The sequence below is a fragment of the Colobus angolensis genome, unplaced genomic scaffold, assembly GCF_000951035.1.
Source record: "Colobus angolensis palliatus isolate OR3802 unplaced genomic scaffold, Cang.pa_1.0 Scaffold37, whole genome shotgun sequence".
Lineage (NCBI taxonomy): Eukaryota > Metazoa > Chordata > Mammalia > Primates > Cercopithecidae > Colobus > Colobus angolensis.
In genome coordinates this window covers 5,503,193-5,520,004 of record NW_012117043.1, presented here as the reverse complement: position 1 = coordinate 5,520,004, position 16,812 = coordinate 5,503,193, and the positions used below count along the sequence as shown (strand labels likewise).

The 16,812-nt window shown below is 40.1% G+C and overlaps 1 protein-coding gene across 1 annotated transcript in view; it reads right to left on the bottom strand.

The window, feature by feature from the left end:
• Nucleotides 1–16,812, bottom strand: part of HSF5 (heat shock transcription factor family member 5) — a 54,720-nt gene continuing 37,908 nt past the window's right edge. The window contains exon 5 of the mRNA XM_011953777.1: nucleotides 1–2,273. Within this exon, the coding sequence (XP_011809167.1) occupies nucleotides 2,203–2,273 (71 nt within the window). The 3' untranslated portion in view covers nucleotides 1–2,202. The remainder of the gene's footprint in view (nucleotides 2,274–16,812) is intronic.

The following is a 16,812-nucleotide window of genomic DNA, read 5'->3' as shown; positions in this document are numbered from 1 at the left end:
TCTAGTTGGAACACTCACTTTATTGTTGACTGATTGAAATTTATCAGTGCTTAAGGTACTGAAATACTGAGGTACTAGTCAGGAACCTTGTTAGTTGACTAGTTGTGTCAGACCCTACTGGCTAATTCACAGGAAGATTTTATTATACCTCTTGCCATTTTGTCCAAGTCATTAATGACAGCTTTAGTTGATAGATGCAAGGCGTGTAAGGATAGCAGGAGATCCAGCTCCTTGGTCTGCTGTATTCATATATAAAAATGTTTGGAAAGCTGAATAAGGCATTTCATTAATTAAGCCTTAAAACAACTGAAACCAAATCTATGCCAAGGTTCCTGCTTGACATGTGTTCCTCAAAAGATATTATCTCAACATATATAAAGCTAAGAAAGCCATATTTAGGGGAAAATATCATCTACACAGTATATTAGCTCTTCAGTATGACAGAGAAAAAGCAAAGTTCCTTCATTTGGAAATTGGGTCTCCTCTTCACATACTCTGACAAAATATTATATAGTCTGGCCAAAAGATACAGGTGTCTTGATAATTTGCTCTTTTAAACCTTGCTAATAAAGATAAATAAATGCCCATTACATAGACATTATCTAGTCTAATCAGATGGACCACACAGGTCGCTTTTCAGAATCTACTTTAATATCTAAACAGAGTCACTGCAGATCAACACAGAGCTCACCCTTTTCCAGAAAAGTAGATCTCTGTAATATTTCTAGGGTTTGACATCATTGGGAAGGCACAGCGCAGTATAAGAAATTAACTGTTACATCCACAGTGGCTACCATAGTGCTATGTCATATCACCAAGTGCCTTTTTAATTAGTTTCATATTCCTAGGCTTTCCTTTTGTTTCTGCAGTGCTTAATAGGAGAACTGAAGCAGAATCCAATATGAAAGTTCTGGTCAATCGAAAGACTTTAAATCAGAAAGTTTCTTGCTGTCACTGGGTAAGAAAGTAAGGGATCAACCACAGAAACTGGACATCCAAGATATCCTTCTCTCCTAAAACAAAGTCCCACAATCCTACTGCACAAATCTAGAATCCTATAACAGGGATAAGAAAAAAATGTTACCATCTATCCCACTATCCAAAATTCTCTCAGAAGCTTAAACTAGATCGAAACCATTTTTTAAAAATCAGAGGCATAGCTTCTGCTAAAGGACTACTAATCAGTTTTTCCCCACATTTGCACACAATACCTTATATAGATGAGAATTTATACTTATTGAATGTAAAAATGTAAAATAAGAAAATAGTGTATTAAATCTCTTAATGTTTTTGTTCACACACTGTACATTTTCCCTCCAAAATAAAAATACTACACATGCATCCTTTATCCTTCTATCCTGCAATAATAAAAATATAAAACTTTAAAACCTTTAAATCTATCAGCATTTATAAATACAATTATATAAAACATGTTAAATACTTTTTTAAAGACATTTAAGTAAGTGATATATTAATAAAACCTTTTTACCATTTATGATAATATATCATTAAAATGAAAGAAAGGTACGAAAATAGAAGAATGCTTCCATTAATATAAAAGAATCAGGGAGTGTTAAGTGTGATAGATGGTCCAAGTCCGTCCGGATGCCTTGCTCTTAAAACAGAATGCTAGGTTAGGAAGTAAGAGAATTTCCTGGTTAATCACTTAGAAAATTAGCTCTTCTCCAGAGTTTCTTCCCTGGAATTCCTGATGCATTTAGACCTGTGATGTTGGTGACCTCACATGCCTTTGTTTCTCACACGATCTCCTCTAAAAGGATCACACTGTGAATTGAATCAGAGAGACTGAATTCCCCACTAAAGTTGTGCTGACTACAGTTTAAGTGGCAAGACGACAAATCAGCACACACACAGATTATTCTCTAGTACCATAGATGGAGCAGTTTTTAGATGCTCCTTGACTATAACAGAAGGTCAGAACTTTTCATTTAAAAGGGATCTGGGCAGCCAAAAAACATGGCTGCTAGATGTTCGGTAGTTTGTCAAGGCAGATAATCTGAACTGAACCGCTGTAGTACATAGCAAATTCCCAAGTCTCAATTAACAAAATTCTCAATTAACGAAACAAAGAATACTTTTTTTCCTTAACAGAACTGAAAAAATCCCAACAGTTTGTCATGTGCAAGGCTAGTCTGCCTCCAGCTACAGCTAGTGCACAATGTCACATTTGTCATCCATGCCTCACTCTTTTAATTCTTCCTCCTTTGGAAAGTGCTCCTGCTTGCAGGCCACGTCCACCAGCAGATGAAGATCTAGAAAGAAAGGATTGTTTACTCCCTCTTAGCCTCTCTGTAGAGTTCTATACACAAGTTTTCAGACAAGCAGAACAAGTTGTCTATGTCTCACCTGTAGAACTGGCTCTAAAATTATATAGTCCCATCGGATTCTCAATTTTGGGGTATTCCTATAACTCTAAAGCATACTGATGCAGCCTAGTTGTTAACCAACAAATTTTAGTACCTCTCCTTTTCAGCAGTATGGCCAAGACTCTCTTCATCTCAGTTGCCTTTTTTTTTTTTTTTTTAGACGGAGTTTTGCTCTTGTTGTCTAGGCTGGAGTATGGTGGCACAATCTCGGCTCACTGCAACCTCTGCCTCCTGGGTTCAAGTGATTATCCTGCCTCAGCCTCCCAAGTAGCTAGGATTACAGGCATGCACCACCACGCATGGCTAATTTTTATATTTTTAGTAGAGATGGGGTTTCACCTGGTCTCGAACTCCTGACCTCAAGTGATCCACCAGCCTTGGCTCTCAAAGTGCTGGGATTACAGGCGTGAGCCATGGTGCCTGGCCTTCAATTGCCTTTTATTATAAGTGAAAAAGTAAGGAAAAGTGTTAAAGGGATCAAAGTGAATATACACATACAAATAAAAATTCATTTCCTTCATGCTGTAAGAGTAGGTGGGTGGGCTGTGAGAACATGAAAAGGCAATGCCTCAGGAAAAACAATGTTAAAATAAGTAATCACCATTTTTCCAAAGTTGATTGACTCTGTAAAATTCCTACTTATTGACTAACACAGCTGAATTCTTGTAAAAACACCTAGCTTAACTGTCCATAAAAAAGAAAGCATATCTTCACACAGTGGTTCATTAAGAATGAAAGAAGTAAAAATGCAAATTAGGTATTAGGGTCTGTAATACAAAAAAGCTAAGATCATGTGTAGAAGTTGAGCTAAAACGTCTATCAGAGGAACACAGGCAGCAATAAAAGGATCTTAACATGGCCTCTAGCTTCAACCCAATGAGCTTACAATTTCTACAGCAACATGACCAGGGAGTTTTTTTTTTTTTTTTTTGAGACAGAGTCTCGCACTGTCACCCGGTTTGGAGTGCAGTGGAGCGATCTCAGCTCACAGCAACCTCCACCTCCTGGGTTCAGGCGATTCTCCTGCTTCAGCCTCCCAAGTAGCTGGGATTACAGGCGCACACCACCATACCTGGCTAATTTTTTGTATTTTTAGTAGAGACAGGGTTTCACTATGTTGGTCAGACTGGTCTCAAACTCCTGACCTCGTGATCTGCCTGCCTTGGCCTCCCAAAGTGTTAGGATTACAGGCGTGAGCCACTGTGCCCAGCCCAGGGAGCATTTTTAGGTTGGTTTTGAAGCTTACAACTTTGCCTTAGCATTTGTGAGTTAAAGTATACAGCACAAACCCTTTATTTCATTCTCAACATACAAAGACTTTTGTCACTACATTTTTGGAACACAGCCTCTACAGAATTGATCCACAGCCTGAGAAGGATAGCTAATTCAAATAAAATGGAATTCTGTTACTACTTGGTAGAAAATCTAGAAAGCATTTGAAATAGAACCTAATTTTTGCCATATTTTGTAAAAGATAGACTAGTCACCAGGGGCAGGTGCTTACTCATCTGGTGAACTACAATCTAGCCATATAGAATAAGTAATTTATCCATATAAGCATTTTGTGGAAGCAGAGTTTATCAGTTTATCACTTAAAATGAGTTTCTCATACACCCATGATCATAGTAGTATAATCAGCAGTATTTTTCACAATAGGCAAAAGGGAGAAGAAATCAACAGATGAATGGATAAACAAAATGTGGTACACACATATAATGGAATGTTATTTAGCCTTAAAAAGGAATAAAGCGGGGCCAGGAGCGGTGGCTCACGCCTGTAATCCCAGCACTTGGGAGGCCGAGGTGGGTAGATCACGAGATCAGGAGATTGAGACCATCCTGGCTAATATAGTGAAATCCCGTCTCTACTAAAAATACAAAAAATTAGCCGGGTATGGTGGCATGTGCCTGTAGTCCCAGCCACCCAGGAGGCTGAGGCAGGAGAATCGCTTGAACCCGGGAGGTAGAGGTTGCAGTGAGCCGAGATGGTGCCACTGCACTCCAGCCTGGGTGACAGAGTGAGACTCTATCTCAAAAAAAAAAAAAAAAAAGGAAGAAAGCCAGGAGTGGTGGCACATGCCTGTAGCCCCAGCTACTCGCTCAAAAGGCTGAGGCAGGAGGATTGCTTGAACCCAGGAATTCGAGGCTGCAGTGAGCTATAATGGCACCACTGCACTCCAGTGTGGATGACAGAGCAAAACCCTGTCTCAAAAAAACAAACAAACAAACAAAAAAGGAAGAAATTCTAGCACATGCTACAACAATAGGTATTAGGATAAATGAAATAAACTAATTACAACAAGACAAAATACTATATGATTCCAGGTATATGAGGTAGCTGGAATAGTCAAATTCAGAGACAAAAAATAGAATGGTAGGTGCCAGGGGCTGTTGTTTAATAGGTATGGAGTTTCAGTTTGGGAAGATGAAAGGAGTTCTGTAGATGAATGGTAGTGATGGTTGCACAAATGTGAATGTATTTCATGCCACTGGACTGTATACTTAAAAATGGTTACAATGAGGCCAGGTGCAGTGGCTCATGACTATAATCCCAGCATTTTGGGAGGCTGAGGCGGATGGATCACCCAAGGTCAGGAGTTCAAGACCAGCCTGACCAACATGGTGAAACCCTGTCTCTACTAAAAATACAAAATTAGCTGGGTGTAGTGGCACATGCCTGTAATCCCAGCTACTCAGGAGGCTGAGGCAGGAGAATCGGAGAATCGCTTGAATCTGGGAGGTGGAGGTTGCAGTGAGCCAAGATTGCACCATTACACGCCAGCCTGGGCAACAAGAGTGAAACTCCACCTCAAAAAAAAAAAAGTTACAATGAGCCAGGTATGGTGATGCACACCTGTAGTCCTAGCTACTTGTGAGGCTGAAGCAGGAGAATTACCTGAGCCCAGGAATTTCAGACTGCAGTGTGCTATGATTGCATCTGTGAATAGCCACTGCACTCCAGCCTGGGCAACACAGTAAGACCCCTATCTCAAAAAAAAAAAAAAAAGGTTAAAATGGTAACTTTTATATTATGCACATTTTACCGCAAAATGGCTTCTCTGAAGTTTAAATAAGAATGATAATAATGATAACAGTAATACATTTACATATCATCTCTTTTTCAGGTAGCTAAATGCATTGTGTTAAGGTCATCTAATTAATCCTGGGTAGTGAGTAGATAACTAGGAGGAAGAGCCTCTAAGCCATTTGGCCAATTAGTAAAGCCAATGGTTTCCAAACCTTGCTGCATATTGGAATTACCTGGGACTTTTTAAAAAATACTGATGCTTGGGGCCCCCCCACCCTCAGACATTTTAATTTAATTGGTGTGAAATGCAACCCAGGCATCAGGATTTTTGAAAGCTGACCAAAAAGAATAACACCTAACTATGATCATTTTCTAAACCTATAGAGACATACCAGCTCCCTAAAGGACAGGCCATATGATGGCAGAAAATACTAAAATAAGATTTTGGAATATGAATAGACCCAGTTATAACCCTACTTTGAAAGCAGAGTAGGAATTGTTGATATGGACAAAGGAAATGACTGTTAAAGCAACTATAGATCTCAAATGGGGAGGCAGACTGAAGAACAGTAGCAACAAACCCACTGAATTTTAATGATTGGGCTTTAAAATATCGTTTGGCACACAGCTTCTAATAACAAGCATCTAAACATAATTTTATTAAAGCAAGCTTCCTTCCATTAACAAAGTTGCCAATCAAGGAGCTAAGGAGTACAGAAATCAATAAAAATACAAAAAGACATAGATTAGCCTGGTGTTGCTAGAGGTTTATAAGACTTCACTCAAAAGATAAACTTGCATACTGATCAGAGAAGATAAGTATTTGGGATTCACAGGCTTGAGAGGTGAAAGGCCCCAAGAGACAAGAGCATTGCATCTACTTGTTTGGGAATGATCATTCCTACCAAGAGCAACCTCTAGGGTTTTGGGGCTATTACCTTAATGAAATCTCATCTATAATCCAATAGCTATAAAATGGGAAGTTTTTTCTTCAGGAATGAAGTGAACTTTGCTCTTAAACTTTCAGTTTCCTTTGACTGTAAAACTAAACATACTATCAGAATATAACAGTGTAGTTTCCACAATAAGATTAATATTTAGGTACATGTGGTTTAGGGTAATACCCATTGTAGAAATCAGAAGAACATGATTCAGTCTAATATTCTTTACCTCTTGGTATTTTTTATTTAGAAGGTATTTCCTTAAGTCAGCATGTACTCAAAAGACCTACACAAAGCATGCCAGTGGCTAGAATGAACAACCTCCTCCTAACAAAATACACATCACTGAAATCACTACAATTTGGACACCTAATCAATTCGAAGTCTATTATTAAAAAAAAATTTTGGCCAGGTGCGGTGGCTCACGCCTATAATCCTAGCACTTTGGGAGGCTGAGGTGGGTGAACTGCTTGCATCCAGGAGTTTGAGACCAGCCTAGGCAACATGGTGAAACCCTGCCTCTACAAAATAAATAAATAAATAAATAAATAAATAAATAAGCCAAGTGTGGTGGCATGTGCCTATAGTCCCTGCTACTCAGGATGCTGAGGAGGGAGAATAGCTTGAGTCCAGGCAGTCAGGGCTGCAATGAGCTGATCACACGACTGCACTCAGACTAGGCAACAGAGTGAGACACTATCTCAAAATAAAATAAAATAAAAATAAAAATGTCAAATAAAGCTTCAAGTGTGAGAAGATGTCCCTTCTTACACAGGTTAAAGAAAATTTTAATTTAGTTTTTAAATTTTTATAATTTAGTTACAGAAGGGCACTGATAAGTTCTGGAATGTAAGATGTCCCTGTTCAATGTGATATTGAGCAACATAATGATATTCCAATAGTTAATGTTAGAATTACAGTATTTCAGAATTTGGGGCCAAAGGAGTTTTTAGAGGAAGATTTCCTGAAATTCTGTTACATTCATCATAAATAATGTATGTTGAGAGTTGGAACATTATTGATGGGAGATATTCTTAATGATAATGACAGATGACATTTAAATGATATTTTAGGAATTTTGTATCTGGTTCCTAACATTAATATTTTAACCTTGGAATTTAGTATCTATCAAGATAGAAAACATTTGGTCATCTATGAGAACTAAACTGAATCCTATTCCATTTTGAGCTCTCCCCACAAGGGGTACTTCCTTACTCTCTTAAAGGCTTCTCTGCCCATCAATGATCAGGGCTGCACAAATATCAGAAGCTAAGAACAAGGAACAAGAACATCTAATACAGGGTTGGCAAAGTTTTTCCTATAAAGAGCCAGATTATAAATATTTTAGGCTTTATGGCCCATATGGTCCCTATGCAATTGCTCAACTCTGCTATTGTAGCATGACAGCAGTCATAGACAACACATAAATGCATGGGTGTGACTGTGTGTTCCAATAAAACTTTATGGACACTGAAATCTGAATTTCATATAATTTTCATGTATCATGAAATATTCTTTGGCTTTTTTTCTTCCAACAATTAAAAAATGTAAAAATCATGCTTAGCATGTAGGCCATATAAAAATTGTCAGCAAACCAGATTTGATCCACAGGACTTAGTTTACTAACTCCTCTTCTAATAGCACACACTATGGATATAATCAAGATAAATTTAAGGAAAACAGGAAAAAGATTTCATCAAGTTGAATATTGTTATTATGGTTCTCAAAACAATATATTTTCTCCAAAGAAGATATAAAAATGGCCAACGAGCACATGAAAAGATTAGTCATTAGGGAAATGCAAATCAAAACCACAATGAAGGCCAGGCGTGGTGGCTCACCCCTGTAATCCCAGCACTTTGGGAGGCCAAGGCGGGCAGATCACAAGGCCAGGAGATCGAGACCATCCATCCTGGCTAACATGATGAAACCCCGTCTCTACTGAAAATACAAAAAATTAGCTGGGCGTGGTGGCGGGCGCCTGTAGTCCCAGCTACTCGGAAGGCTGAGGCAGGAGAATGGCATGAACCCAGGAGGCGGAGCTTGCAGTGAGTCCAGATTGTGCCACAGCACTCTAGCCTGGGTGACAGAGCGAGACTCCGTCTCAAAAAAAAAAAAAAAAAACACAATGAAGTACCACCTCACACCACAAGGATGGCTCTAATAATAATGTTTTAAAAAGGAAAATATCAAGTATTGGCGAGGATGTAGAGAAATTGGAACCCTTGTGCATTGCTGGCAGAAATGTAAAACAGTTCAGCCATTATGGAAAATAGTTTAACAGTTCCTCAAAAAGTTAAACATGGAATTACCATGTGACCTGGCAATTCCACTCCTAGGTATATACCCGAAGAACTGAAAACAGGTACTCAAACAAATACTTGTACATGCATGTTCATAGCACTATTCACAATAGGCGAAAGATAGAAACAGCCCAAACGTCCATCGGCAAATAAATGGATAAACAAATTGTGGCATATACATATAACATTATTCAGTCATAATAAGAAATGAAGTACTGATTTATATGCTATAATGTGGATGAACCTTAAAAAACATGCTAAGTAAAATAAGCTAGACACAAATGTCACTCACATATTGCATTATTTCATTTATATAAAATATTCAGAATAAGTAAATCCATAGAGACAGAAAACAGATTGGTAGTTGCCAGGGGCTGGGGAAAGGTGGGAATATGGAACAACTGTTTAATGGTTATGGGGTTTTCTTTTGGGGTGCTGAAAATGTTTTGGAACTAAATAGAGGTGGAGGTTGTACATCATTATGAATGTACTATATGCCACTTAATTGTTCACTTTAAAATGTTTAATTTATAGCAGGGCATGGTGGCCCATGCCTGTTGTCCCAGATGCTCAGGAGGCTGAGGCAGGAGGATTGCTTGAGCCCAGGAGGCAGAGGTTGCAGCGAGCCAAGAGCATACCACTGCACCCCAGCTTGGGCAACGGAGCAAGACCCTGTCTAAAAAATTAAAAACTAAAAAATTAAATGTTTGTCCAGGCATGGTGGCTCACACCTGTAATCCCAGCACTTTGGGAAGGCCAAAGTGGGTGGATCACCTGAGGTCAGGAGTTTGAGACCAGCCTGGTCAACACGGTGAAACCTGATCTCTACTAAAAATACAAAATCAGCCGGGCATGGTGGCAGGCAGCTGTAATCCCAGCTGCTTAGGAGGCTGAGGCAGGAGACTCACTTGAGCCCGGGAGGCGGAGGGCAGTGAGCCGAGATCGCACCACTGCACTCCAGCCTGGGCGACAAAGCAAGACTCTGTCAGACAAAAAAAAAAAATTAAATGTTTAATTCTATGTTAATTTCACCTTACAAAAAAAAAAAAGGTATATTATCCTGTCAATTTGAAATGACCAGACAAAAAGAAGGGGAAAGCCGGATATGGCTATAAAGCACAAAATTCATAGTTATGGTTGGCTTTGTCAACCTCATTGGATTAAGAAATACCTAGAAATCTGGTAGAGCATTATCTTTGTTTTTTTTTTTTTTTTTTTTACTGTTTTTGTTTTGTTTTGTTTTTTGAGATGGAGTCTCACTTACTCTGTCTCCCAGGTTGGAGTGCAGTGGCATGATCTCGGCTCACTGCAATCTCTGCCTCCTAGGTTCAAGCAATTCTCCTGCCTCAGCCTCCCGAGTAGCTGGGATTACAGGTGCCCACCACCATGCCTAGCTCATTTTTATATTTTTATGTTGGCCAGGCTGGTCTCGAACTCCTGACCTCAGATTATCTGTCTACCTCAGCCTCCCAAAGTACTAGGATTACAGGTGTGAGCCACTGTACCTGGCCTGGTAAAGCATTATCTTTGGATATGTCTCTGTGTTTCTAGAGGAGATAAGCATGTGAGTTTGAGTGGACTAGGTGGGGAAGATCTGCTCTCAACGTGGGTAGGCACCACCATCCAGTCAGCCAGGGGCCCAGAGAGAACAAAAACAGAGAAAAGGCAAGTGTGTGCTGCAGCTGGGGTACACTCTTCCTCTCCTGTCCTTGCACATCAAAACTCTAGACTCCCCAACCTTTGTACTCTGGGACTTAGACCAGGAGTCCCCTGGGCTCTCAGGCTCTAGTCTTGGACAAGTCACACCATTGGTTTCCCTGGTTCTGAGGCCTTTACACTTGGACTGAGCTACACTACCAGGGTCTCCGGCTTACAGACAGCTTGTGTGGGACTTCTCAGCCTCCATAACAGTATACGCCAATTTCCCTAATAAATCCCTCTCATATGTCTATATTCAGTCATGAGTCACTTAACAATGGGGATATGTTCTGAAAAATGTGTCATCAGGTTATTTTGTCACTGCACAAATATCATATTGTATATTTACATAAACCTAGATGGTATAGCCTACTACATACTGATATGGTTTGGCTGTCCCCAACCCAAATCCCATCTTGAATTTCCACATGTTGTCGGATGAACCTGGTGGGAGGTAATTGAATCATGGGCTAAGGTTTTCCCGTGCTGTTCTCATGACAGTGAATAGTCTCATGAGATCTGATGGTTTTATAAGGGGGAGTTTCCCTGCAGAAGCTCTCTTCTCTTGTCTGTTGCCATGTGAAATGTGCCTTTAACCTTCCACCATGACTGTGAGGCCTCCCAGTCATGTGGAACTATAAGTCCATTAAACCTCTTTCTTTTGTAAATTGCTCAGTGTCGGGTATGTCTTTATCAGCAGTGAGAAAATGGACTTATACACATACCAAGGCTATGTGGCATAGCCTATTGCTCTTAGGATACAAACCAGTACAGCGAGTTACTATACTGAACACTGTAGGCAACTGTAACACAATGGTGAGTATTTATGTATCTAAACATATAAAAACTACGGCAAAACTACAGTGTTACAATCTTATGGGACCACTGTTCCATATATATGGTCTGTCACTGACTGAAATGTCATTATGCCGTGCTTGACCATATATATCCTATTGGTTCTATCTCTCTGGAAGACCCTGACTAATACACATACCAAAACATATCTTAGTTTTCAGTATCAGAGCATGGTAATGAGATATGGAATGGTATCTTTTGTAAAACATACACACTTCTTGTTTCCAGCAGAAGAGACCTGTAGAGGACACCCCTTGTGTAACCATATTGAACCTAGCACAGTACCAAGCCCAAGGCAGGTATTCAGTAAGTGCTTGTTAAAAGAAACCTGAGGGTGGTTTGACTCCCCAAATATTCAAACCTTACCTCTTAGTGGTTAACTAAAAGACTGCTCATAGAGACAAAACACAGACATAGACACAGACACAGAAAGTAGAATGGTGGCTACCAGCATTCAGGGGACAGAGGAAATAGAGACTTACTGTTTAATGGGTACAGAGTTTCAGTTCTGCAAGATGAAAAGAGTTCTGGAGAAAGGATGATGGTAGCAGTGGCATTAACTGAATTGTACATTTTTAAATGGTTAAGATGGTAAATTTTATGAGTATTTATCACAATTTTTTAAAAGACTGCATTTTTCCATAAATTTTTAAAAAGTACATTAGTAAGATAAGAATGTATATGGAGAAAAAAAAGCAACTCATTCATTTATTTATCCAACAAGGACTGCCACAGGTAATATTCTAGGTCCTGGGGATACAACAAGGAACAAAACAAAGTCCTTGCCCTCAGAGAACTAACCTTCTAGAAAGAGTGGGGGTGGGAATTATAGAAAAAATAACAAGTAGTAATAAGCACTGCAGAAGAAAAACAAAGAATAAAGGGACTGAAGGAAGGCAGATATGGGGAACAGGGTACCATTTCAGATGGCATGGTCAGGGAGATTTCTATGACGAGCTGGCATCTGAGCAGAGGACTGAATGAAATGAAGGAACACGCCATGTGAAAATCTGGGTGAAAAACATTTCTGGCAGAGAGAATAGCAAGTATAAAGGCTGGAGAATTCTTGGTATACTCAAACAATAGTGAAGAAACTGCTGGGGTTTGACTAGATGAGGGAGATGGAAGGTAGTAGGAGATGAAGTCAGAACAGTTGCCAGGTACCAAATCATTCAGCATCTTGAAGACCACAGTAAGGATTTTCAGACTTTCTTCTACATATATATAGAAAACTATTAAAGAAATTTAGGCAAGAAAAATAATTACTGATTTAAAAGGATCACTCTGGCAGAAAAAGACTGTAGGGGCCAAGAGTAGAAGCAGAAAAACCTTAAGAAGCTATGCAGTCATCTAGGCAAGAGAAAGTAGTAGCTTGGACTATGGTAACACCAAGTAAAGGAGGTGAGAAATGGTCAGATTCTGGATGTGCATCTACAGTGAGCAGATAAGATTTGCTGATGGACTGGACATGTGAGAGAAGGGAGTCAAGGGAGACTCCAAGAGTTGTGGCGGACCAGATGACTAAAAGTACCATTCATTCATTCATTCATTCATCTAAGACAAGGTCTTGCTCTGTTGCCCAGGCTGGAGTGTGGTGGCACAATCACAGCTCACTGCAACCTCTGCCTCCTGGGCTCAAGCGATTCTCCCACCTCAGCCTTCCAAGTAGCTGGGACCACAAGCACGTGCCACCACACATGTTTTTTGTAGAGATGGGGTTTCACCATGTTGGCCAGGCTAGTCTTACTTGAGCCCAAGTGACCTGCCCGCCTTGGCCTCCTAAAGTGCTGGGATTACAGGTGTGAGCCACCATGCATGGCCAATACTATTTATTTATAAGTAAATAAGTAAAATTGGGGAAAAGGTAGAATATATTAAGCTTGGGACACTTACGGGACATCCAAAGACGTAGTGTAGGCAGTAGGGTATGCAAGTTAGGGTCAGAGAAGATTGAGACTTTAGATACAGGTTTCGGAGACACCACTACAAAGATGATAATAAAAGCATGAGACTGGTTGAGATTACCTAGGAATTGAACCGAGAGAGAGAAAGAATTGAGCTCTGGGGTTCATAAATATTTAGAAATCAGGAAAGTTGAAGAGCATTCAGTAAAAGAAACTACAGAGTTGGCCAGTGAAAACTAGGAAAGGGAGATGTTCCATAAGCCAGAAGAAAGCATCTCAGGAAGGCTGAAATAAACTGTTCAAATGGTGCTAAGGTCAAGTAAAACAGGGACTGATAATTGGCTACCGGATTTGGCAATGTGGCAGTCATTGGAAACCTTGACAAATGCAGTTTCAGTTGAGCAGAAGAAAGAAAAATCTGCTTGGAGTAGTTGAGGTAAGGATATGCTTCCAAGGGAAAGCAGAAAAAGCAGAGGAATAGCTACCTGGAAATATGAAGGAAGGGTCAAAGGAATTTTTTTTTTTTTTTTTTTTTTTTTTTTTTTTGAGATGGAGCTTCGCTCTTGTTGCCCAGGCTGGAGTGCAGTGGCGCGTTCTTGGCTCACTGCAACCTCTGCCTCCTGGGTTCAAGTGATTCTCCTGCCTCAGCCTCCCAAGTAGCTGGGATTACGCTACCACGCCTGGTTAATTTTGTATTTTTAGTAGAGATGGGGTTTCACCACATTGGCCAGGTTGGTCAAGAACTCCTGACCTCAGGTGATCCACCCGCCTCAGCCTCCCAAAGTGCTGGGATTATAGGCGTGAGCCACTGTGCCTGGCCCAAAGGGATTTTTAAAACATAGACCCTATGATGACATGTTGCTTGCTGATGGGAATTATCTAACATAAAAGATAAAATGTTAGGCTGGGCGTGGTGGCTTATGCCTGTGATCCCAGCAATTTGGGAGAAGATCGAGATGATCCTGGCCAACATGGTGAAACTCTATCTCTACTAAAAATACAAAAATTAGCTGGGCATGGCAGCACGTACCTGTAATCCCAGCTACTTGGGAGGCTGAGGCAGAAGAATCGCTTGAACCTGGGAGGCGGAGGTTGCAGTGAGCCAAGATTGTGCCACTGAACTCCAGCCTGGCAACAGAGCTAGACTCCGTCTCAAAAAAAAAGAAAAGAAAAGATAAAATGTGGCCAGGCACGGTGGCTCACTCCTATAATCCCTGCACTTTGGAGGCCAAGGCAGGAGGATCACTTGAGACCAAGAAATCAAGACAACCTGGGCAACATGGCAAGACCCTGTCTCTATAAAATTTTAAAAAATTAGCTGGGCCTGGTGGCATGAGCCTGTGGTCCCAGTTACTCAGGAGGCTGAGGTAGGAGGATTGCTTGAGCCGGGAAGTCGAGGCTGCAGTGAGCTGTATTCACAGCACTACACTCCAGCCTGGATGACAGAGGAAGATCCTGTCTCAGGGGGAAAGCAAAAACAAAGATACAATGTGATTACTGAAGAGTAAGGGTGATAGCAGTAGGCCCTAAGTCTGTGAGTACACAAAAGGGGACAGGATTCTGTATACAAATGAAAGGACTGGCCCTTTTCCATTATAACAGGAGGAAAGGCAGAGTGTAGGGTTACAACTGGAAGTAGACTGATAGATATGTCGGTGAGAAGATATGAAACCTTTATTCTAGCTGCTTCTATTTTCCCAGTAAGATACAAAACAGGGTCACAGCCATGAATGAAGAGAGAGGAGAAGTACTGGAAATGGAGCAGAGAATATATGGACAGGGTATAATAGAGTGGCTTTGGAGAATGGGAAATATATTGACTAGAAAAATATTATAGGACTACTGCAACACTGAGAGCCTATGTGAATTTAAAGTGAGACTAAGGCTGGGTGCAGTAGCTCATGCCTGTAATCCCAGCACTTTGGGAGGTCAAGGTGGGTGGATCACCTGAGGTCAGGAATTCAAGACCAACCTGACCAACATGACAAGACCCCATCTCTACTAAAAATACAAAAATTAATTGTGTGTGGTGGCTCATGCCTGTAGTCCCAGCTACTTGGGAGGCTGAAGCACGAGAGTCACTTGAACCCAGGAGGGGGAGATTGCAGTGAGCCGAGATCACACCACTGCACTCCAGCCTAGGCAACAGAGCGAGACTCCAGCTCAATAAATAAACAAATAAATAAATAAATAGAGACTAGCCATCTGAAAAGTGACCAGTGGTAATAAACATAAGAATAGTAAATATTATAAAGATAATAGCAATTATTGCTAGAATTCTATTGCTACTGTGTACCGACTACTTACTATGTAACCCAGCATAATACTAAGCCAGTTCTATGATTTATATCATTATAATCCATATCCCTCATTTTGCAGATGAGGAAACCAAAGCTCAGTTAGGTAAACATGTCCGAGGTCACACAGTAAAGAGCAGAATCCAGGTTTTAATGTAGGTTTTTCTAACACCAAAAGCTTTCTTTCTATCCGTTATGCTGTACTCTTTCTGATGAGCAGTATATTAATCTCACACATTGACCTTGGTTAAGGCCTCTTAATGCCATGCAATCTTACATACAGCCATGTTTTCACAGACCAATTGTCAGGCCAAGGTCTATCAGAGAGGAAGCATTTACAACTTCATGAATTGTATTTCTGCTTACACTTTAATTAAACTAACTTTATTTTTATTTTTTTTATTTTTTAGCAGAGAGGTTCTAGCTTATTCATAACTCATTTTCCTCTTGTCCCTAATAAAATGAAAACGTGATTAGGTGTCATAATGATGCCAAGATTTCACAACTCTTACATTTCACAGCAGGAAGCCAACATCAATTAAGACTCATCTATTAACTGCACTGACCAAAGGATAAGGCTTTACTTAGAAAAAAAAACAACAGGAAGAGTTAACAAAGATAATCAATGTGCTAATTATTTTATCAGTTACACTTACAACCATAACATGTAGTGAAAGAGAGGAAATTATTATTTTAACAGCAGGCACCAGAGTTCCTCTCAGGGAGGTAATTGTCTTTGTTGAGGAATATATCTTGATAGATTGTTCTGGTTGGGAAAAATGAGGCCTTAAAAACATCAGAAAGTAGAAGAGATGCCTAACCTTCTTTGCCTAAGTAAAACACAGGAATTCAGCACCTGGGGAAAGAGCAGGAAAAAAAAAACAACAACCCAACAATAACAACAACAACAACAACAACAACAAAACAGAGAAATGAAGGTCTGGCGCTAGTACAAGGAAAGAAAGCAACATGGCAGAGGACCATACTGACTAGTGACAAGGAAAGATGCTGTAAAGTGACTGGGGGCCTTTTAATTCCATTTTTGCAGTGTTCTAAATGTAAACCCTTTCTACCTCCCGGTATCTTCATAAAAGTGTGCTACACATACAAATGCCTAGCATAATGCTTAAAGGGAGGAAGAGGTCAAAGAAAGTGGGCCAAGTTCTGCATCTGGTATGGCATGGATCAGACAGATGAGAACAGCCCTGAGAAGTCAGATATCGACAAGTCTGGAATTACATTTAAGCAGAAACTCAAAAATAAAAGCTACTATGAACCCTAGAAATTCTCAGAAATCTTGGAAAGGCATTCTTGGTATAAAGTAAGTTTATCTTGAGTCAATCATATCTAAACCTCAAAAGTCAGTTTACTATCTGGGATACAAATTTTTTTTTTTTTTT